Here is a 23,681-nt window from a genome sequence, read left to right as displayed (position 1 = left end):
TTGCAAGGACTTTTCCAGCAGAGAGACAAATTTTGGCTTTCACAGGGCAACCTTCATTCTTTCTCCTCCACTCGTTACTTGCCATTTTTTACTCGGGGATGTAGTGTGATGTACCCATGTCTCATCACATGTAATGATGCGCTTTAAAAACACCTCCCCTTCTTGCTGAAAGCGGTCCAGAAGCCTTCAAGAGACATGAACTGTTTTAATTGGTTTTTCATTCAACAACCTCAGAACCCGTCAAGCACTAATTTTTCTGCAAACAAATTGATCAGTTATTATAAACTGAACACTTCCAAAGCTGATATGTATTTCTGATGAAATTTTTCCATGGTTAATCGGTGATATAATCAGTGATAAGTTCAATATAATCTTTAAAATTGCACGAATATTGTCATCTATAAGGACAATGCCCTTGGACATTGTTCATGACTTTCGTTTTCAATCAGTTCTTATCTACCCTTGAATTCTCTCACCCACGTAAATACACAATTCTGAGACAAAGTACAGTGCCCGAGAATGAGTTAAAAGCTGCTTTCATTGGTTAAAAATTTATCTGCTGTGCAACAAAGGGACTTCCTACTCTGTCATGGCTGTACTGACAGTAATGCTGAGCTTGAACACTAACCAGAACAGTTCCACACCTCATAAACCAAACATCTACTCCATACAACATTATCTAGGTAGGACCTACATTCTAAGAAGAATATTAAAATTACTGCTTATATTTGATTTACTCTTGTATTTATGATGTACCTAACATTAATTGTAAATTTTAACCAACTGAAAACAATTTTTGTATTTAAAATTGTTCTACTTACATACCACATCATACGTACGTTTCGTACTTATGTTGTTTGTTCAAACGTTATGAAAATTAGTATTTTTGTGCTACTTCTCAACCATCTAAGATACAGCCAATTTAAAAAAAGCAAAATTAAAAAATGTTGTGTATAAGAAAACTACTGATAGGTCACCTAGGACGAAAGTCATACCTAGCTATAATGAATATCATAATGATTACTGGAAGATCATACATCTTAACACTATGGAATATACTTACCAATAGAAAATAAAATATCCACAGGTGTAGTTATACTTGGCCTCCAAACTGAGGCAATCCGCTAACACATTATAACATTCTAAAACGCCCTTAGCATGTAATGAACTATGGAAGAAATACCTATCTATGTTATCTGTATTAATTAGGTCCTTCATGATGGAATACTCTTAGCCTCCAAAGATTACAGGTATAAGTAACAAACATTGGCAGAAATCCTCTTCTCTGCATTCTATATTATTTAGTTGCTTCAGGATGGAATATACTTGGCCTACAAATGGAGGTCTCTCAATTAGAAGCCATAAAACACTAAATTGTTCTTCGAATTCTTGTGGTGATATTTGACCTGTATCTCTGCACTCTATTCTATTTTCTTACATCAGGATGAAATACATTTAATCTCCAAACGATAGTCGTTCAGTAAAAATCATAAAATTCTAAATCATGCTAATAATTTTTGATGTAAATAATGAACATTGGCAGAAAACTCTATTATTATTTGAGATATCTCAATCTCTGCACTCTATTAATATTTGATTGCTTCAGGATAGAATATACTCAGCCTCTAAAAGGAGATCATCTGGTAAGAATTCTAATTCTTCCTTACAATATTAAGGTAAATGATGTACATTAGAAGAAACGCTATATCTCGAATTTTATTTTAACCAACCATTTCAGGATGGAATTTATTTGGCCTCCAAATGAAGGTCATCTGTTAAAAAAACCATACACATCTAAATCATACTTATTTTATCTTTTGACGTAAATACTGGACATTGGAAGAAACCCACATTTTTTCACTATATTTCATGTCCTAAGTTCAGGTAAGATAAATATAAGTGTTTTGTTTATACAGGATGCTTAGTATTAATACATAATATGCAATAATAATAGTCTATTGACATATTGAGACTGACTTTGACACATAACATATTTTGTTACCTGCTATATAACATTTTGTATATATTCATTGCCATTTTATTACAAGGCTTTTTCTAAAATGCCATACAAATAACATTTTAACTTGTTACAATTAATTTAAAAGAATTTTGTCATTTAACTGGCAATAACTGCGGGTATAATACAATAAGCGGACCCGGTTTTTATACCAATAACTTGTTGACAAACTACATTACTTTAAATAACCAATCGATACTGAACAATCAACTTACATCATATGTACCAACTGTAAACACTTTTTCAGACAATAAATGTAGTATTTGACTTTTTAATAAGTAACTTCGTTGAATTTAGTAAAAAGTAATGGTGGAAATAATTTCAGTAATAATGCACTGCAGAACAATTTCATTGAAGGATCTAAGTTCGTAATTTGGATCATTATGGCTTTGATGTATTTTTTTCGAGTAATGTCCGGCAAACTATGACATTTTTAATTCTTCAGTACAGTTTGGACTTACACCGTCCATCAAGAAGTCTATCTAACGGACTCATTTTGAAAGATGTTTTATATGCATTGATGATCAATTGAATGGAAATGAAAAGCTTCGAAATCCTAGAGTGGTGGAGAAGATAGATCAGTGTAAAATAGAAAAAATAAAACATAACAAAGAGAGGTTGGTAGAAGGAACATGGATATTAAAGGTTTAATTAAAACCATACCAGGAGGTCAAAAAAGTGGTGGTAGACACACCAAGTGTGTTCTAAAAACAAACAGGATGCAAAAACCCTTATTCTCCCTGTATTAACCCTCCGGGTGATACACGTTTTTACCCATGGTGATGGGTATATTTTGATTAACCCTTTAAGCGTCATGAAAAATTGGGCCTGATCCTTGATAAAGTTACAATTTTTTTAAATTTCCAATGTGTAAAGTTAAATTTATTTTCATTTCTGTATGTCAAAATAGAGTTATTTAACGATAAATAAAATTTGTTTAGCCCTTTTTGGATTTCCTAGGCTATTTTTTAACTTTTGAGAATATCGTAGAATAGCAGTGTAGTTGTCACAATTTTTTTTTTTTATAATTTACTCAGTAAATAGGGGAATGAAACACAGTTTTACAGATAAATATATACTATATTACAAACTAATAAAATTAGAAAATACATAAGTAGACAAAGAGTGTTTATTTGGTGGCGGGCTGTCACAACTGGCATTCCGCGCGTCTCTCGCAAGCCACTGATAACGCGTGGACTTTGAACCTTCTTATTGCTCGGCAAACTGTAGGACGGCCTTGCGGGGCTTGAATTATATTTCTTGCTTTCTGATAACATCCTTATGACCGTAGTAAAATATGAAAAAGTTTGGGGTTGACTAAGTAATTGCTCAGAATTACCAAATCGAAAAATTTGTGGATTCGCCATTCACACGAATAATGGTAAAAACAGTAAATAAACACTGGACACTGCTGTATATAATATGAATAATTTACTTTAAAAAGAATAGGACACAACAGAAAATTAGCGATAACCGAAATACATGTGCGTGTACCGGACGCTTCTCACTAACTGGCTAGATGCCTTGACGGGAGCTCCCGTCAATGACTTTGTGAAACGCGCGGGGCCACGCCCGCTAGACAGTGTTTGGCCAATTAGAAGCCACTGTCACTCCCATTGTAATAGAATTCGAGGCAGGGCAACCCGTCTGTATGTCGCATGACTACTAGAACCACCTAGCAGCAAAATATTCAACTAACATAGCAGTAAGAAAATAAAGAATGCAAAAACGCGGATCCACGGCAATAACGTTTTGAGCTTGTAGTGGCCCTCCGCGGATCCGCGTCAATAACGCTGGAAAGGTTAAATGTGCGCATCCTAATAAAACATTTTCAAACAACAAAAACTATATTGTAATATATTGTGTTGCATATCATTTTATTCTGAACATTCTAAGGAATCAGAAAATAATACTATAAGTGAACTTACGCTAATATGATGATCCATTGTACTCTGCTGAATGTTCAAATTTGCTTTTGCAAAAAAGTTTTTCAAATTCTCACAACCAATACCTTATTGTACAAATAAAAATTAAAAATGTGAAATAGCCATTTTGTTCACTTTTTTATGTACATTCAGAAAAACTACACATGTATGGCTCAATTCATAAAAAAAACTCTATATATACAATAATGAAACTATGTACACCTCTTTTTCTGAGCAAACTTCACTCGGAATCACTGTTGGGCCTCATCCTCTTCCTCCCAGACTTTAGGGGCCTTGGGTAGTGATCTAAATATGAAAAACACTCCTTGTGAATACCACAATTACACTGAGGACACCAATATCTGCTTCTTTTGGAGGTTGTTGGACCACAACATGTATTTTCTAAAGGCTTCATACATCTCAATCCTTTTTTGCTTGTGACCATCTGATCTTCTGCATGGCAGGCTGATGTTAGGACTAAAACTGGCTTCCGAGATTTTTTCTGCTGGTACTTAACCAAAAGTAACTTCTTTTTTCTAAAATAAATACTCTCTCTTTCTCCAAGCTTTGCTGACAGGATAGATTTAGGTAAACCTTTAGAATTTTTGTTAATTGTCCCTGTAACAAAAGTGTTTCGAAGACTCAACACTTCGACAAGTGGAATTTTGGTATAAAAATTATCGAGGAAAATGTGATAGCCTTTATCTAATAATTCAGACTTTTCAAGAAGTTGAATCACAACCTTTTGGGTGAAAGGGCCACAGTTATCTTCCAAATAATCTGATCCACTGTACAATTCAATGTGATAGATGTAATTTGAATGGCTATCACATAGTTCAAACTATTTTATTCCATATCTGGAATGTCTTTTATTGGGAAGATACTGAATATATGTGCATCTATTTTTCATCCCAACAATAGACTCATCTATACTTAAGTTCTGAAAGGGAACAAAATACTTTTTTATATTTTCATTGAGGCTTTCCAATAAAAACCTTATTTTTACCCAGGGATCATAACCTGGCTGTCCTCTCCTTACGGTCTCTTGTGATGTTAAGTGAAGCATCGAATTAATTAGTTGGAATCTATTGCAGCTCATTATTATTTTAAAAAAAAGGGACATTTTGTTCAAATCTTGTATCCCAGTAAGTTTTTAAATTTTTTTTACCAAATAGGCCCATGTTTATAAGGATTCCAAAATATTTTCTTAGTTCATTCAGTGTCAGGTCAATCCATTTCAGTAGCCTAGATGCATTTCTCATCTCATTTGAAGTTCTTTTAGTCTGGATAGTCTTGTTGGTATATTTATTCGTTTCCCTGACAATACTATTCAATACTGCACTAGTGAAAAACAGTGAAAAGTATGATATTGGTTTTGAGTTTCTAGGAGGAAGGTTGGTACTTTGGGATTATACCGACCACACCCAGACATGAATCGTTATTTGACATTTTGCTTCTACTGATTACTAGATTAGCGTAGAACAATATTTCGTCAATATAAAACAGGAATTGTCTTATCGCAAACCCCTCCCCATCCTCAGACAGAGGTCAAAGTCAAGCGGTCTAGTAGATAACGTGATTGCAGAGTCTCGCCGCCCGTTCAGCTGGTGCGTCGCTTTGTTGTACTTCCGTGTTTTACCTCTACATTTCTCCAAACACAAAAATTCAACAAACACAAACATTACCAAACTAAAACTAAACTCTTTATTGAAAAAACACTCAAAACTTGTTTTTATTCTTGATCACATTCCGCCACCCAAAATGCGAGTGCCTCCGGCCATCAGGGAAAGAGAAACATCCCTCGAGATAGTACCTATCAGTAAAATATCAAATTCTAGAGGGGCTGATCAGAAATATAAATTGAATTGTAATGGAAAGGCAATTATGTACCGTGCAAATCATGTGATGCCGTGCGGCCTGCCGTAATCGGGATTCTCGAGAAAGATAAGATAACAGCGACAACAATACCGATCACAATACCTGAAAATGCTTGTAAGTTTATAATTAAAGAGTTGTTTTTTCGTTCTATCGTGTTTGTTTCTATAAATTTATATTTTTGTGTTCTTCATACTGGTGTGGTCGGTATAATCCCAAAGTACCGGAAGGTTTCTGGTACCAGGATTTCTAACCCTGAACTCTGATTCAATATCAATGGCATCTTCTGGTGTAAGTTCTTAACCACATTGGATTGGAAAATTCTTGAATAGGCCTATTTGGATTAGGTGTATCATCTTCATCACTATCACTATTATTTACAGTATGATGAGAAATATCTACTTCAGAAGATTCAAAGTCTTCAAAGTTTGGAACGTATTCCTCACCGCTGCCAGAAGAATAATCCTCTAATGATACATCTGAATCAAGTTTCGGCACATCTATATCACTAGTATCTTCCAAATCACTTATTTCATCATCTAAAACATCTCTGATTTGATCTGAGCCTAAATTGTTATCCATTGCCACTAAATACAGCACAATTCAAAACAATAACACAGCAGACACCATTACTGTATGGGTGTAACAACAACAGAAAACAACTGGTTGAAAAACATCGATATATCGACCGCCAAAACAATCTATTAGATTCCATAGAGAATATAAAAGAAACTTCAGAATTTCATGATTACGGCACTATATGAAACATTAGATTTCAACGAGAATTGTTGAAGGAATTAGTGTTGCAAAAAGTGATTACATAATAGTAGCGCTCGCGACAATATCACCCGGGCGGACGATATAATCGTCGTGGCCGATACTATTATCACCGCGAGGGTTAAAGCACATAAAGCCTGAAATAACCATAGTGGCAGACATATGGAAGGTATATTTGGGGTAAAGTGAATGTGGTTTTGTGCATTTTACCATCAACCAAAGTAACTTTTTAGACCAAAGAAAAACATGTACAGTTTTCTGGATTGGATGTTTTCAACCAGGATTCTTATATGTTTGTAATGTTCCAATATTATCATTTCTTTGTTATTTATGAATTTTTCATATTTTGTGTTGTAATATTGTTTGTTTCATTGTTAATGTTAATTTGTTATTTATGAAATTATCACTGTTTACATTACATTAATTACTTTAATTTCAAACATACGATTGTAGTTGACGATTATATATACATTGATAGTCTAGTATTCAGTAGATTACAAATATAAAATATCAACGATTATTCTAATTGATATAAAAAATCCAGGTCCGCTTATCATATTCTGTTCATAATTGCAAATAAAAGTCACAATTAATAATTTAGATAGTTCTAATCAATGAATAGATTTTGTTTGATTATTGGATGTTATAGTGGTCACTTATTAAACTACAGACTATTTTGTTATTGTTAAACATGTACAGTACTAACTTAAGTTGGTTTTATCTATTAGTTATTTTCTTAGTGAGGTTTAAGTAAATTACAAAACAATAAACTAGCATAACTGATACAAGTTATAAAGCGTTATTCCTGAACTAAAACTGAATACATGAGCATATATAGGAAGATGCACACATTCAAACAATACACACAATATACAACACTCTAGGTTTCAATTAATTCAAATAGATTTAAGGTATGTTGGACAATTATATCTAAAAATAACGGCCACTACAACAGAAAGGTTATGAAAACACATTTAGGTTCAATACAAACCTGAAACAAGTTTGGTCACTAACTGATCCAGCTAATTTAGGTTAAGAAATCAGAATTACATTTGTAGGGAACATAGTTAGGATAAACACAAGACGCAGAACCCTAATTTTTACACTAGAGATAATGTTACGTTTCTTAAAAAATTATATTTATGTGAAAATTTAATACTTCACGAAATAAAGGATTTACCTTTGGTAGTGACTAGAACATAAGATGAGTAAATAATCAATAATTCATGACGCTTTGAATAATTATGCCAAATAAATTTCCTAATAAAATACACTAGAATTGATTAAATTGGCTAAATTAATTATTCACCTACCAAATATCCAAACAGACGACACAACTTCAGTTGATTTATTCCGCTTGACAGCTAGATGGAAAGAGTGACACTAACACCGTCTTGCCAGTGTTACCAACAAAGTACAGTGGTTTCCTTTAGTGGTTATACTGCTGACGTAGCAGCAGAAGCTATGGAAAAGGCGCCACTATTACTAAGGATCACCCGAGTTACCAGATTAATAAAAGAATTCACAATTATAAAATTTGTTTACGAAGAGTAAGCTGGCGTTTTAAAGGCAAGTTGATTAAATATTTTCTTTGACTGACATACTGATTGTTATTGTCAAATGTGCTAGTTTTAAGTTCCTTCATGTATACTGATAACGATGACACTCTTTTTAAGTAACACTGTTTGATTCAATTTTTATATTTGTTATCATTGAAAAATGCGTCAAACCATCATTGTTCAAACATAATCATACTCGGGCCTTCTGTAATTTGTAAAATGTCATCATATGCACCTTTCCCAAATTGGCCATTTCAACATCCTCAAAGATATCCAGGTGTTTTATCAGAATGCTGGGTTGTAGAATTGGTTATGGATATCTCTACACTCCTGTCTCTATTTTAGAAATCCTCTATGAGTTGCAGTCTCCGCAGTTAAAGCGCAGGATTTCTGACCTCGGCATGTTCTTTAAACTGGTGAACGGCCCCATTGACAGTCTTACGTTGCAGTACAGTATTGACTTTGAGGTTCCTTGTAGTACAAGATGCAAATCCAGCGGAGATGCCTGCATACAAATTACAACCATAATAGTGGTCTGTCGAGGTTAGTAAGGGAGGGAAGTTAGAGTTTTTTTTAAAGAATGACATCTTTAATGCCTCTCTTGCCTAATTTAAGGAACAAGTTCGTGGAGTGTTAGTGAAGTGAGATTTAATCCACATGGATTTTTTTCGTGTGGTGCCAGTGTTTGACTTGTATTATATTCAATACAACACTATTCATGTCTGCCGTTATCAAAACTATTTCTAGTTTTATAAAATCATTAAGTATTAATGGACATTTGTTATCTAATTATTTGTTACCCATCCTTCTATTAGTTATTGTGTTATTGTTATCAATTTATCTTGATACTGGTTCTAATATCTATACAGTAGAGCGTCGATTATCCGAAACAATTGGTGCAGTTTTTTTCAAATAATATAATTTTCGGATAATCGATCATCACTGTTAAAAACATATGTTTTTGATGAGGGTGGGACAGCAAAAAAACCACGTTTTTGGACTAGAAACCACAGTAGCACCTTTCAATATCAAACGAAAGTATAAAATATTATGTGAAGATAACATGTAAAGTAGGGATTGCACATACAGTAAATATAATTTTGGCTCAGTGACTTAGAAATCGTAGGAACGGTAAAAAATTTACTTAAAATAAGATAAAATAGGAACATTACAAAATCAACCCAAAATTATATACATATAATAAAACAGTATACAATTAACTTAAAAGAAAAAGTTGAGCATGTTTGTTTGCTTACACTTTGACATCCGTTTTTGCCGCTAAATCTCGTACGTGTGTTGAAGACAACAGGTGCACAAGCATCACATTCATCTTGCTATTCCAACCATTTAATGCCAGTCTCAAAGCATTGGAAGGCTTATTTGATGGCCTTTTTGACCTTTTTCTATCGAGACGTTGCCATCATCGTCTTCATCAATGTCATCTTTAGGCTCTAGTACCTACGCTAATACGTCGTCATCTGTCAACAGTTCATAGCCAGGATCATCCTCATCACACTCTAGTTACTCATGAATATTTTCTTGGTCACATTCTTCAAATCCTGAAGATACTTTCAACAGCTCAACCACTTCTGAAATAAAGATCTCATTTTTTGGTTCTTCAGGTTCAAGAGTCAAATGTTGGGCAAAGTTTGTGCCAGGAATTTTTTAGGGTAATCTCTTTGACATTAGCACACGCTTCTGCAGCCATGTAAAGAGCATTCTTTAAGTTAGTATCTTTGTAGATTTCAAGGATTGACTTATTTTCTTCTCGATCTATTAGTATACTATGAAGCAATGCTTTTCTGTAGTAATGCTTCAAAGCCTCAATCACTCCCTGATCCATGGGTTAAAAATTTTATATAGAATACTATTTTCTAATTTGAAATCCCAACGAGGTCTACCACGTATTCGGACTGACAAAGGAACAAGTTTATGTTGAGAACGAGGGAAAGATATCAGGAATCTCCCTGGTTATTGGCATTAGCTTAGATAATTGATCACGCGAGCATAAACACAAATCTGGTGAAAAATCCTTGTGCGAAAAAGTTGACCATAAAGTAAGACCGTCCTTTACTTCACACCTTAATGACAGGTTTTATTTTCAAGTCCAAGCAGCTTGATTTGTGCCATTCCAATCATCCCTGGAGTAATTTTATTGGTAATGATATCTGTTAAAAATATCAACGTATGTTACAGGATGCTGGGTGTAGACAACACATAGGTAATAATTTTTTGTCAACCACGGCTTCTGCCCTTTTTGGAATTGACAAGTCTGATGCAGAGGCGCAATTTGAAGATTTTCCGCCCCTGGGCTATCCCCAATTTGCCGCCCTCCCCCCTGTAACCATGTAGGCTTACCTTGGTATCGCGGTGGGTCGACGCGACGTCGGTGACAGCGAGGCGGCCACGCTAAGCTTGTAATAAAACTCAAATAAAATAGATTGAATTGTCAACATTGAAGGTACGCTTCTTATAGTTGCAGTTATTGGCTGACTACTTGCGGGCGAATACTGTCGCGTCCCGGAAAATACCATATTTCATTAATGTTAGGACTACTAAATAAATTGAATATATTAAGCGAATGATTTTTTTTAACAATTTCAATTTACAAATTGTTATGTTTACTAATTTATTACAAGTAATTTTTTACATATTTTTACTTTTTTACCAAAATTTGCCGCCCTCTGAATTCTGCCGCCCTGGACCATAGTCCATTCAGCCCATATGTAAATCCAACCCTGGTCTGATGGACCCCTGGCAAGACCTTAATGGTATACGATCGAATCATTCATACATATTATGATATATGGGGGGGGGGGTAATGTTGTTTTTACCTACAAATGTATACATGTTTATACATATATTTTCATAAAACAACCTGAATGTTTATAATCTAATCAACTAATTTAATTCTTAAGTAACGGAACTTAAATTATGTTATCGATCCAAATATGGTGAAAAGAGTCAACTAAAATTACAAGCAAATTGAGAACAGAGAAGCACCATAGTAACTAATGAAAGCTTGCGCCTAACTGATTTGGAAATTGGAAAAAATAATAACCTCAAATTAGTTAATATTAACTTTTTGAACGTATAGATTAGAAGTTGCGGAATGATTAGACAACAATTTGCAATAGCGTAATTGTTTGGGCTAGTTCATTGCATAGATAATCATAACGTGTAAGTAAACAAAGTACGGAATTTAATACATAATTGAATTGGCAACTATAGGTCTTAGGAGCTAGGGAGTTTGTTATTAAAATCTGTGGATGTCGGCAAGAGACAATGAGTAGCGAAGCTGCTAGGAATGTAAGTTTATGTTTAACTTAGTCTATATCTTAACATAAATTTTACTGTTATTATGAATACAACATGTTATTCATTTGGTAGGGTTTATCCGAACTTGTCCTGTAAAATTGATATAGCTCTGAAAATAGGTGTGGATTAAAAAATGAAGTTTGTAATATAATATAACTTAGTATACTTTGTGGGTAGGGTACGATAAGCGGACCTGGTTTTTTATATCGAAGAATGTAATCATCAATAACTAATAATATTCGCATCTCAAATCCTAGACTATCAATCGATATAAAAGTATCTATAGTCCTCAATAACAATCATATAATATTTTAAATTAGAATATGAATTTCATAATTACAGTGATCAAACAAATTATTGTAACCAAAATTAGGAAAACTGAAGACGACCATATTTGCTCCTCTCACAGTTACAGTTGTTTCTTTCCCATAAATTTCACATAGCCTAATGGGTTTTTCGGTACGAGTCCCTCATGTTGAAATCACGAAAAAAATGTCTTATCATCTTTCAAAGCAATGCCGTGTAGTTTTCTAAAATTGACTGCCATTTTTAATAATTAAATGTTACTTATATAAAATTGAAATATTACATTACGAGTATTATTTGAAAGTGTTTACAGCTGTTGATACAGATTATTAAAAGTTAATTGTTCAATATAATTAATCAGTGTCAATTGGTTATATCGATGGTTATGATTAAGTAATAATATCATTTGCCAATTTCGATATAAAAAACCGGGTCCGCTTATCGTACCCTACCCTACTTTGTCATGAATGTGTATAGAAAGTTATAAAAATCGACTTACACGTTTTTAAGGTAAGACCAGCTATGGATTTGTTTTTTCAGTATTTAGCCTGTAAAATCTATATAACGCACTGAAAATCCGGCTACAGTTATAATAAGCAGCCACCAACACAATCTAATGATTTGAATCATCGATGTTCATGACGATCCAAAGGACTGAAAGTAAAATGTCGGACCAAATAACGTAATAGATATTTCAAAGAACAATACGGTTTTGCTAGTTTTAAATTTTAGAAAGTAATATATAAATAATTATAACATTTACAAATTAAATTATAATATAGAATTAATATAATTACAACAAGTAATAACATTTATGATACTTAGGCTACCTTATGTATTTTTAGGGATAAATGTGACTGCTTGTGATTCAAAGAGGACACGTATGTCACTGTTTTTTGCCGCCATTAGTCAATAACGAAACACATGATTTTAATTTTGAATTTATTTCCAAACACGATTTTACTTTGAATTAATTTTGAGTGATAACGTCGAACTGAATGAAGTTTTATGCTTTTATAATCGTATTATAGTAAAGCTATACTTTTATATGTAAAATAAATGTATTTGTTTCAGATTACATAAAATTAATTAATTAAAATTTACTTGAACGATCTTTGAGCAGCGTAGTACTTACAATTACTTTAGCTAATCTGAAATGGTATTTCTTTAGGTACTGATACCTTCAAAAGTATATTCATTCATTAAACAGTCATAGTTTGTTTGATTTCAATTAAAAGAGTACATGATTTTTCATTTTATTCATAATACCAAATTTAGAATGTTCATAAAAGTCTTCTCAAGATTGTTTTTAGATATGTTATATTTGTTCATGATTTTCTTGCAGCTAAACACTATTTTTGATTTCTGTCTTTAAGTCTAGTTTCATCTCGTCAATACAAACTTGACAGGTCGGATTTAAAAGAAACAAGGTCATTATCTTGTAACCGTTTAAAACATTGCTTATTGTTCATAAAAACATATTGAGCCAATATCTGGATATTCATCGCCATTGTTCATGTCGTCACTAGCCTTCTCCTTCATAAAAGAAATAACAGCTGGTAATGACGTCACTAGCAACAGCTGGTAATGATGTCATTAGTCTAAATAAAGAAAGCTTGCAATGATTAATTATAATTAACTATGGGTCAAATGTCGTATTTGATAGTATCGATATTTAAAATCGATAATCATAAACCGATTTTGTTGGTAGCCGCTTATTATACTGTAGCCGAAAATAGGTGTGGCCTAAGAATGAGGATTTTAATATAGTATAGTATACTTTGTCTTGAATATGTTAAAAAGTTTTATCAAAATTGGCTTATATGTTTTTGAGGTATGGCAATCCATAGTTTTTTATTAGTATTTAACATACAAAATTTATATAGCTCCATAAATAGGTGCGGCCTAATGATTAGGATTGTAATATCATTTAATAGACTTTGTCATGAATACATATAGAATGTTTTATCAAAATCTGCTTGTACATTTTTTAGGTACAGCCATGGATTTATTTTCCCAGTATTTAACATGTGAAATCGGTATATATCTCTGAAAATAGGCTTACGAATGAGGGTAGTAATATAATACATATAATATTTATCAATATTGGCTTGTACGTTTTTAAGTTACGACCATCTTAGATTTGTTTTTTCGGTATATAGCCTTTAACATCAATGTAGCTCCAAAAATATGTCTGGCCTAAGAATGAGTGTAGTAATATAATTTAGTAGACAATGTTTATAAAATGTGCATAAAAAGTTTTATCAAAATTGGCTCATATATTGTTGAGCTAAGGGACCATCTATAGGGTTTTTCAGAACTTGTCTAGTAAAATCAGTATAGTCCCGAAACTAGCCACTACAAATGGCGATTATTATAATAAAAGTAAACTTTTTTCGTTTAAAAACCTATATTTGTAGTATTCATCCTCACGTTATTAAATTACTCTAGGTATTTTAGTAATATTCGGAGGTTACTATTTTTGGATGAGTTTTCCTTATCAGGAGTAAAAATAAAATGCAGTATTAAAAAGAACAGACTTTATTTAACCTATTTTAAATTTACAAGTCATTAGGACGAACGGTTATTGTATTCTACCTCCAAAAAGGAAATGATGTTGCAGAGAGTTGAGGTGAATGAATACCAGTTGCTGCTACTCCCAATCGCCACATGTATTATGCCAATAAAACATTTTCCTCTTCAGTTGGAGGTAAATCCCAGAGGCAAAGATAATTATGATGAAAATTGATTAATGATGAAATTTTAAACTAATCGAGCGCAATCAGTGAAAACAACAACTAAAAGAACAATAATTAATTATTCGAAAGTGATAGGTGATTCGTGCTTCTAGGCTTACTCTAAGGCTCGCTCGTCTATTCCTATTTGGAGGCGATTTGGCACCAGGAGTATGACACATCGGGAATTTTTTGGTTCTTTATTTAACAGAGAAAGTACTATTAACATAAAATGGAGTTTATTTTGGTCTCCGATAAGGTAATCTCGTGACCCATAAATAGTGGCCTCTGGATAATACCATAGTACCAATTTATTATTATTTGTTTTGTATGGGTTAAGCTCAAGAACTATGTTAGGATTCAGTTAGGAACTAGGTCTGGGGACTCCTTCTTTCAATGCATGGAATCTATAGCCAGTTTCATGTTGGTTATTGTGTGTACTATCATAGAAAGGGAACATTCAGTGTGAGAAAACGTGAAATAAGAAAGTTATGGCAGAATACTAGGAGTAGTGACCCTGTTAGATAGGTTGATCCTTGGGTAGAGTGGTTGGATCTCAGGTAGTCCAGTCACTCCTTAGGTAGGTTGGTTGGCCCATTGGTAGGTCCAACAGTCAGATAGTAGGATAGTGGAAACTAAATAGTTTAGTTCTGTGTCTCTAGCAGTGTGTGAAGTGCATCAGTGATGCGCTTCAGGAATTTGGGATAAAAGTACTATTTATTGGCAAGATATCTGAATGATATTTACATCAATATATTCAGGAAGTTCTAAACTACAGGTATATATATATACCTGTATATATATATATATATATATATATATATGTGTGTGTGTGTGTGTGTGTGTTTGTGTGTGTGTGTGTGTGTGTGTGTGTGTGTGTGTGTGTGTGTGTGTGTGTGTGTGTGTGTGTGTGTGTGTGTGTGTGTGTGTGTGTGTGTGTGTGTGTGTGTGTGTGTGTGTGTGTGTGTGTGTGTGTGTGTGTGTGTGTGTGTGTGTGTGTGTGTGTGTGTGTGTGTGTGTGTGCGTGTGTGTGTGTGTGTGTGTGTGTGTGTGCGTGTGTGTGTGTGTGTGTGTGTGTGTGTGTGTGTGTGTGTGTGTGTGTGTGTGTGCTCGTGTTGTATAGGCTTCTATGTGTAATGTAACATTTTTTGTAAACAAAATATAAAATTTCAAAATCTCATGCCAGCTGTCTGAAGAAACTACCAAATATGTCATTTTTAACCAATCACAGGACTGATATGACGTGATAGACACACCATTGCCAAACAATTTCAAAAGTCAATAATCTTTTCAGCACTGTGACTGCCATTTTATTCCGTGTTCTACTTTGTTTACAATAAACGTTCTTCCAAACCCATACATCGGGCCAATAAATAGGATAAATACATGGTTCAGGAAAAAGTAATAACTTCTTTATAATTTGATGGATCTAAATAATAAAAAAATCTCCTTGATGATGAAGAGCTAATGCATGAAAAGAATTGTCAAGAAGGTATTTTGTGCTATGGGGTTGGCAACAGTTTTAAAATGAATTTTGATGTAATTCCTTTCTACCACAACAGGCGTCTAATCAGTTTGCCGTTCTAGCCATCTGGGTAACGTTAGTTATAACCTTTGTGAAATGCAATAAGTTCTTTGTTTAAATAATATACTACCAAGTATTTCTTTAAGTAGTATTGTGAAGTGTTATATATAAATATATAATGAAAATAGCAGGTTGTAGTGGTAAAACAATTATTTATTTGTACAACAAAGTTCGTATTTCTTGTGGGCTCTAAGCCTATCTCTCCCAAAATGTAATAGTCTTTTTGGACTATTTGTCTTTAGATGAAAACGTAATTTTATAATAACTTGTTTCATTCTTTCTTATAATTTGTATTATATTTTATCCTTTTTCAAAATAATTTGTAGAATAACAATGGTCTAACCTAGAGTATTGTACCTAGGAATTTTAGTCTTGATAAATGTTTTTAGACTATAAATATTTTTTATGAATATCAGGTATGTCTACTCGTTTCTTACAATTTGGATCACATTTTATGCTTTTCAAAATTATTTGTAAAATAGCATAGGCCTTCATTCCATTAAATTATAGAAAATGCCTATAATCCTGTTGTCCCTTCATGATTGACAATGTTAACTGAATAACATTTTATGGTTGCTGATTATTTATTCAGCAATTATCCATTTCTTATACACCATTTTTTATTTATTTTACATTTGTTAATTTTATTAGGTATTTTTATATCTGTTAAAAACACTATTACACATTCTTATTAAAATCTGATTGGAATGATGAATTCGTTTACATGTAGGAGGCAATACTTTATAATTAATTAATTAATTTTATCATTAATTCATTATAACTTTTGTTTTTTATTGTTCACAGCTGAAAGATTTTTTACTGCAGTATAATAAAATATCAGAGAGCTGTTTCTCCCGATGCATCAACACTTTTGGACAACGTGATATGACTTTACACGAGGTAACTGTCCTAAGAGTTATGTTGGATTTTACTTGACAATATTCCAATAGAGCAGCCTGCACAAAAATAGTGTTATGGTGACTGGTGTGTCTGAATCTCCCTTTACATTCTGAGCCCAACACTGTAGTCAGTTTTACATGTATGAAAAATTACTGATCGGACAACATCTGTTGCAATAAACAAACATCATCAGCTTTTAAGGTAAACAAATTATATTATATATACAGGGTGATTCATGAAGTTCTCCCCCCACTTCTACAGCACATTGTACTAGTAAAAATAATGAAAAAATGTTATATAAACATAGGTCCGAAAACGCTTCGTTAGCGAGTTACAGCTAGCGAAAGATTTCGCCTGAATTCCTGGGTAAAGAGTAAAATAAAGCCATACTGAACTTTTGGAAAGGTTAATTAAGTAAGAAATATCGTGGATTCTTATGTAATTTTACCTGATAAAGCTAATAAAATAGGTTTCAGAACTGTACCTGTAGTAGTTTTAGAGGGATTCAGGGTTAAATGCAAAAAATTGGGGCACGAAACAATGTTTTTTTAAGTTTGATGTACAATAACTTTGTTAAATTGGTAATAAATACATAAAATCAACAAACATTAATTGTAGAGAATTTAATTCTGAGAAAATTGATATAATCAAAGTCCAAAATAAAACAGAAATAAGTACCAAAAAATCGATTTTATTCAGTATAATACATTACTAGTTCTAAGCAAAATTACTCAGGTTGGGCCAACCGTACGCACCTTTTTTTAATAGATGTTCTAAAATGAGGCCATCATTATCAATACATTTTGCAGCACGTTTGTGTATTGCTTTTTTTGCGTTTCTTAATTTTTCAGGACTTCCCTGTATCTGCACAGCCGAATCCATAATACGAGCAATTAAATCATCACGAGAATTCACTTTTGTCTTGTATACAATGTCTTTCATCCATCCCCAGATACAATAATCCAATGGAGAGAGATCTGGTGATCTTGGTGGCCAAGGGTGAGGCCCTCCACGACCAATCCAGTGTCCAGGAAATTGATGATTTAAGTAAGCAGAAACGGTACGTGAAAAGTGGGGAGGTGCTCCGTCATGCTGGAAGTACAAATTTTGTCTGAGATGTAAAGGAACATTCTCTAACAGCTGCGGCAACTCTTCTTGAAGGAAATGCAAACTCAGCATTTAGGCATCCAGGTAATATGAAAGGTCCAATCAGCCGATTGTGCAAAAGGCCACACCAGACATTGACGCTAAATCGGTGATGAAAGTTCTGTTCCACTACCTCATGTGGATTTTCTTCTGCCCATGAGTGTTCATTGTGCAAGTTATTGACACCATCCCGAGTGAATTGTGCCTCATCCGTAAACAAAATACGCTTGTAGAGTTGATTATTAATATTCAAAAAGTTGCAAAACTCCAAGCGAAGCGGACCATCCCCTAGCTGTAGATGTTGAACCTTTTGTTTATGAAACGGATATAAAATTTGTTTCGATTAAGTGACCTCCACACCGTTGACTGCGAAGCTCCTATCCGCCTAGAAATACGTCGTGTACTTACACTTGGACTGCGATGAACAGCATTAATAACAATATCATCATCAAGTTGGACAGCTCGTTCATAATTGGTTCTAGTACTTGGTAGTGATCCTGTTTCCCGAAGAGTACGAAAAGTTCCTGAAATTGTTTTGGTATCTGGAATCCTCCTATTAGGGTAACGTAGTTCATATTCTTCAACAGCAGCTCTAGCATTACCATTACAGTAACCCAAAATAAAAACCATATCAGCGTATTCCTCTGATGTAAATAAGTAAGGCATTTTTTCGCTGAATAAACAATCGAATTATAACTCACAGAAAAATTGCATTTAATAACACGATTCACAGAACCCGATCTCCTGCTGTAGCTTGCAAAACACCACTAATACACAGTTCTAACGTAACAGTACAGAATACCATTGTTGATCAGCTGTTATTCGTGCGTTACCAACTTAGAAATTAATAAAACAAAAAACTGCATTTCGATGATTAGTAAACAATAATGGGGAAATGTTTGCTTCATTTATTTTCGAACATTTGATGTAAATTTTTATAAAAAAAATACAACGTAATAAAACATAATATTTTTATTTACAAACAAATTTATTTAACAGTTAATCTTGTTTTCTCAATTTATCTCATCATTAAGGAACAAACATTTTGTTTTTGTTTTATTGTAACTAAATACCGTACGGTATTTCTTTACAGCTAGTAATGTATTATACTGAATAAAATCGATTTTTTGGTACTTATTTCTGTTTTATTTTAGACTTTGATTATATCAATTTTCTCAGAATTAAATTCTCTACAATTAATGTTTGTTGATTTTATGTATTTATTACCAATTTAACAAAGTTATTGTACATCAAACTTAAAAAAACATTGTTTCGTGCCCCAATTTTTTGCATTTATCCCTGAATCCCTCTAAAACTACTACAGGTACAGTTCTGAAACCTATTTTATTAGCTTTATCAGGTAAAATTACATAAGAATCCACGATATTTCTTACTTAATTAACCTTTCCAAAAGTTCAGTATGGCTTTATTTTACTCTTTACCCAGGAATTCAGGCGAAATCTTTCGCTAGCTGTAACTCGCTAACGAAGCGTTTTCGGACCTATGTTTATATAACATTTTTTCATTATTTTTACTAGTACAATGTGCTGTAGAAGTGGGGGGAGAACTTCATGAATCACCCTGTTTGATTGGAGAGGACTCCTTTGCTCCAAATAGTCTGATTATTATGTAGGTAGGTTGGAATAAGAAGTTTTAATTATCCAACAATATAAAGGGATTTTTCATCAAATGATATTTTTATACTAGGATTCACTTAGCACTCAATTTAGTAATCCAATAAATTATCAACCGTCCTCTGTCATAACTCATAACTTCTGTCTTATATAACATATTTTTTTTATTACTAATATATTTTAAATGGTCATATAAGAGTTGGAAATGAACTTGATTTGAAGAATAGGATTTTTCTTTGGTTAAATGTTAATCTAAAAACAAGTGAGTGGGACCTAACATGACAGAGTATAGTAGGCTTTGTTTGGATAATTATTTGGATTATAAAGGTATAATTTATTTACTTCCAATGATAATTTCAATTTACTATAAGAACCTTAAACTACAATTGAAAGCAAAGCAGGCAACATGTTGTTTGAAAATGTGTCTTATCTAGTAATTGTTTGCATATAATGCACAAAAGTATTTCTTCAACGTACTTGTTAAGTCGGTCATATGTTCGACAATCATGTCTTGAACCTCAACAGGTAGACTTTTTTCAGATTGCATTAGAAATTTTTGCAACACAAGCAATGATGTGTAAGAATTTTTTTAAATTTGATTTGCTCTCACAGTTTTAGTTTTTCATTCATTGCTTTGATTTTGTTTTCTACTATGAGTATGTTGATATCAGGACCTTGCAGCTTCAAGTTTAAAACATTTAACTGTCTAAATAATTTTGCCATGTAAGTTAAGTAGTTTTACAGGGTCATGCAAAGTCATGAACTTCTTCCCTTAAATAAACTTCTTGTGTTTTCGATCAAAAATAAATATTCTTACTTCATCAGCTAGTTTGAAAAAACGCGTGAGAATGTTTCCTTCAGAAAGACAGTGAACCTTTGTGTGTAAAAACAGGTATTCATACTCACTTCCCATTTCTTGACATAGCTGGGGAAAATGCAAGAGTTTAAGGGGCATTATTTAATGTAGTTAACAATTTTGATGAGTTCGTTAAATACAGTTTTAAGCTCAGTTGACATTTTCTTCACTGCCAGCGCCTCTCTATGTATTGCATAGTGTGTCCACTTGATGCTTTGCGCTACTTGCATCACTCTAGAGATTAACACATTTTCTGCGGGAACATACATTAAAGAGAACCCAAAAAAAACGGAAAAATACAAATTCATAAAAACTTACTGTATGTGTTCTAAAGATCAGAATATGGTCTCATTTTGAAGTTGAAGTGGTCTTTCTGTTGATGCCGGATGTTTTGGTTTCTTAACCGCCAGCGTGTAACCCGCATAGTTTGATATTTCCAGTCATGCTCCACTGCCATGTTCACAGTTACAGTTTTTCTGTTTCTTATTAAAAACTGCCTTTTTCAATGTTCAAGTTTATTTTACACATTTATTACAAATACTACACATTAAAATTTTGTATTTACATATTTACAACCCCCCTCAACCATCCATATCCCAGCAAAATTTACAAGTTGTCATGGTATGATTGGAAACACTTTTCAACACACACACCAGGTTGGCCAGGGTAGGTCTCACAGTAGTACGGTGTATTTACCCTTTTTCCATCTTTCCAGCATATGTGACATATTTTCCTTATTAGCCGGTTTCTGTTGTCTCGATCAGTGTTTTCCATAATCGTATGCGCAGTTTGAAGTAGTCTCTTTTGTGCTGGGAGATTCTACCAGGTCTACTTGCAGTGGCATTAACGATTTAATGACTTCTGATTATTGTGTAAACACTAATAATAAAAACTATTTATACCGCTATTACATATGTTTCCAAAACATTTAAAAAATCGTGTTTACATTTTACAAGTTACCATATCTAACAATGTCTAATCAAAGAAATGTCTGGCATTGAAAGGGTAATAATAGTTGTATGTCTATGTATGATTATCAGAGGAGTAAAAGACCTTCAAATTATGACTGAAATTCTAGACAACTGCATAATTTCAAATGATGGTGTGGAGAAATCTATCACTGTGGAGTTTGTACCACAATCAATAGTAAAAATCACTAACACGTTAGTTGTTAGTTATCATCAGATGGGATATGTGTGACAATCAGAACAAAATAACAATCTGGTGAAGTGTCAATCTGTGTAAAGGTCAATAAAAAGTAAAGGCATACATACATATTGTAATGTGTACGTTTGATAAATTTGCTGTCCCTGTTGTTATTAAAAAGAAACAGGAAATCCCAATAAGATATTAATTGTGTTTTTACTCAGTAATTATAATATATGAAACAATAGAATTTTATTGCATTCCAAAAGGTTTCTATGAAGATCAAACAATGTTTACACAAAAACGTTTTCTGAAATTGTTTCTGCTAATTGTGGATATTTCAAGTAACATGAATTAAGTTTATTTTATTGTATTTCTGTGTGGTGTTAATAGAATTTAATTTGATCATTTTTATGTTTTGCTAAGATTTTGTCTATTGTTTCAGATCCATTGCTCTGATTTATGTGTAAGCAAACACACTCAGTTGAATCTCAAGGTTATGTCTGTATATGTTGAAGTACAGCCTCAAATAGTTCAAAAGCGAATTGAAGAAATGAATAAAAATCAACAAGCAAGTGATGCACAATCAATACCAGTCAGTGATAGCTCACAAACAGAAGTAGGTTCAGAAACAATAGGCCAAGAAGCTACTGAAACCAGCTGATCACCTGCTGGGCCCAGTGTGTTCTAGTCTTGTATTGTCAAATAAAATGTGGTACTGTTACTGTTAACATGTGTTCTCAAAGAAAAGTTTGTCTAATTCTTTTGGTGGGTATTCCAGGTAGTGGAAAGTCATTTTTCCGAGCGTTTTTAGAAGATTATATGAGAGCTAACAACAAAACAGAGTTGGGACTTACGCGACTTTGTTCGGTTTGTTATGATAACTATAGTAGTGTAAGGAATCCTAGCCAGCTGTGCAATGGTAACAAGTGGAAAAATGAAAGATTACAAGTCATGAAAGATGTTGAGAAAATTTGTATACTTCTAAAAGAAAATGACTATAAAAATATTAAAGAATTGTTTCCAAATGTGATAGTAAATGGAAGTGAAGAGAATCCAGATTGTAATTTAATTGTGATTGATGATAATATGTTTTACAGAAGCATGAGATACGAATATTTTAAATTAGGTAAAGCTAACAATTTGAGCTTTTGTCAAATTTTTTTTGATATTTCACTTGAAAAAGCATTAAAATATAATGAGCAACGTAATATAAAAGCAAAAATACCAGAAACAATTATTAAAACTATGTTTTCTAAAATTGAACAACCCCAACCGGCAAGAAATTTATGGGAAATAAACTCTGTAATTGTCTCATCCCATGCAGACTTTAAAGACAAACATGTTTTTAATTCTGTTATGACATGTATCAAGAGTGCTGTAGCAAATCCACTTAAAGTAATTGACATGGACTCTATTAAGGAGGAGGCTAAGCGGATTACCAAATCAAATGCTCTTCATCAGATTGATAATGTTTTGAAACAGCTTGTTGGCCTTTGTATAAAACGAAAACTTCAAGAGAATTCAGAGAAATCTCATTTAATATCACAACATTTTAGCGATAAAAGACTGAATATATTGCAGCTAATAAAGGAGAAAAACTTAATTTTACCGATAGATTTTAATTCACCAGTTGACAGTGACAAAATTAACTTGATAAAACCTATTCTGTTAGATTTACTTGAGAAGTGATAAGCAATCACTCAGTGTTGAACAGTCTTGTGATTAAGTTTAAGTTTAGTAGAAAAGCTTACTTTAGTTATCAAGACATTATTAAGTTTATAAAAATCTCATTAATAACATTATGTGGTGGTTATACAGTATGATTATTACATTGTAATAATTAAGTATTTCAATGTAAAAAAATTAAAGAGTTATTAAACATTGTACTATAATGCTTCA

The 23,681-nt window shown here is 32.9% G+C and overlaps 3 protein-coding genes across 5 annotated transcripts in view; 2 read left to right on the top strand and 1 right to left on the bottom strand.

Annotated features, from left to right (window-relative positions):
- Positions 1 to 7,997, bottom strand: part of LOC124360443 (arfaptin-2) — a 43,731-nt gene extending 35,734 nt beyond the window's left edge. For 2 of the 3 annotated variants that reach the window (XM_046814082.1, XM_046814080.1), the window contains exon 1: positions 7,908 to 7,997. The gene's annotated coding sequence lies outside the window, so the exon portion shown is untranslated. Of the gene's footprint in view, positions 1 to 7,774 lie in introns of all 3 variants that reach the window. The other variant, XM_046814081.1, reaches the window with a different exon arrangement.
- Positions 7,998 to 11,185: 3,188 nt separating this feature from the next.
- On the top strand, positions 11,186 to 22,510 carry LOC124360442 (mitochondrial import inner membrane translocase subunit Tim10B). The gene is made up of 3 exons (XM_046814079.1): positions 11,186 to 11,462; positions 16,902 to 16,997; positions 22,225 to 22,510. Exons 1-3 carry the CDS (start codon positions 11,439 to 11,441, stop codon positions 22,441 to 22,443), a joined length of 339 nt encoding a protein of 112 aa, XP_046670035.1. The 5' UTR covers positions 11,186 to 11,438; the 3' UTR covers positions 22,444 to 22,510.
- Position 22,511: 1 nt separating this feature from the next.
- Positions 22,512 to 23,681, top strand: LOC124360441 (L-seryl-tRNA(Sec) kinase). Its single transcript, XM_046814078.1, has one exon. The coding sequence runs from the start codon at positions 22,512 to 22,514 to the stop codon at positions 23,469 to 23,471; it is 960 nt and encodes a 319-aa protein (XP_046670034.1). The 3' UTR covers positions 23,472 to 23,681.

Source organism: Homalodisca vitripennis, chromosome 4, assembly GCF_021130785.1.
Source record: "Homalodisca vitripennis isolate AUS2020 chromosome 4, UT_GWSS_2.1, whole genome shotgun sequence".
Lineage (NCBI taxonomy): Eukaryota > Metazoa > Arthropoda > Insecta > Hemiptera > Cicadellidae > Homalodisca > Homalodisca vitripennis.
Note: the sequence above shows the minus strand (reverse complement) of the source record. Positions and strands in the feature narration are given on the sequence as shown.

Excerpts from the sequence above, each read along its gene's own strand:
- LOC124360441 (XM_046814078.1), top strand. The coding sequence starts at position 22,512 with ATGTGTTCTCAAAGAAAAGTTTGTCTAATTCTTTTGGTGGGTATTCCA.
- LOC124360442 (XM_046814079.1), top strand. The coding sequence starts at position 11,439 with ATGAGTAGCGAAGCTGCTAGGAAT. Across the intron at positions 11,463-16,901 it reads GTAGCGAAGCTGCTAGGAAT|CTGAAAGATTTTTTACTGCA; the intron begins GTAAGTTTATGT and ends TATTGTTCACAG. Across the intron at positions 16,998-22,224 it reads GTGATATGACTTTACACGAG|ATCCATTGCTCTGATTTATG; the intron begins GTAACTGTCCTA and ends CTATTGTTTCAG.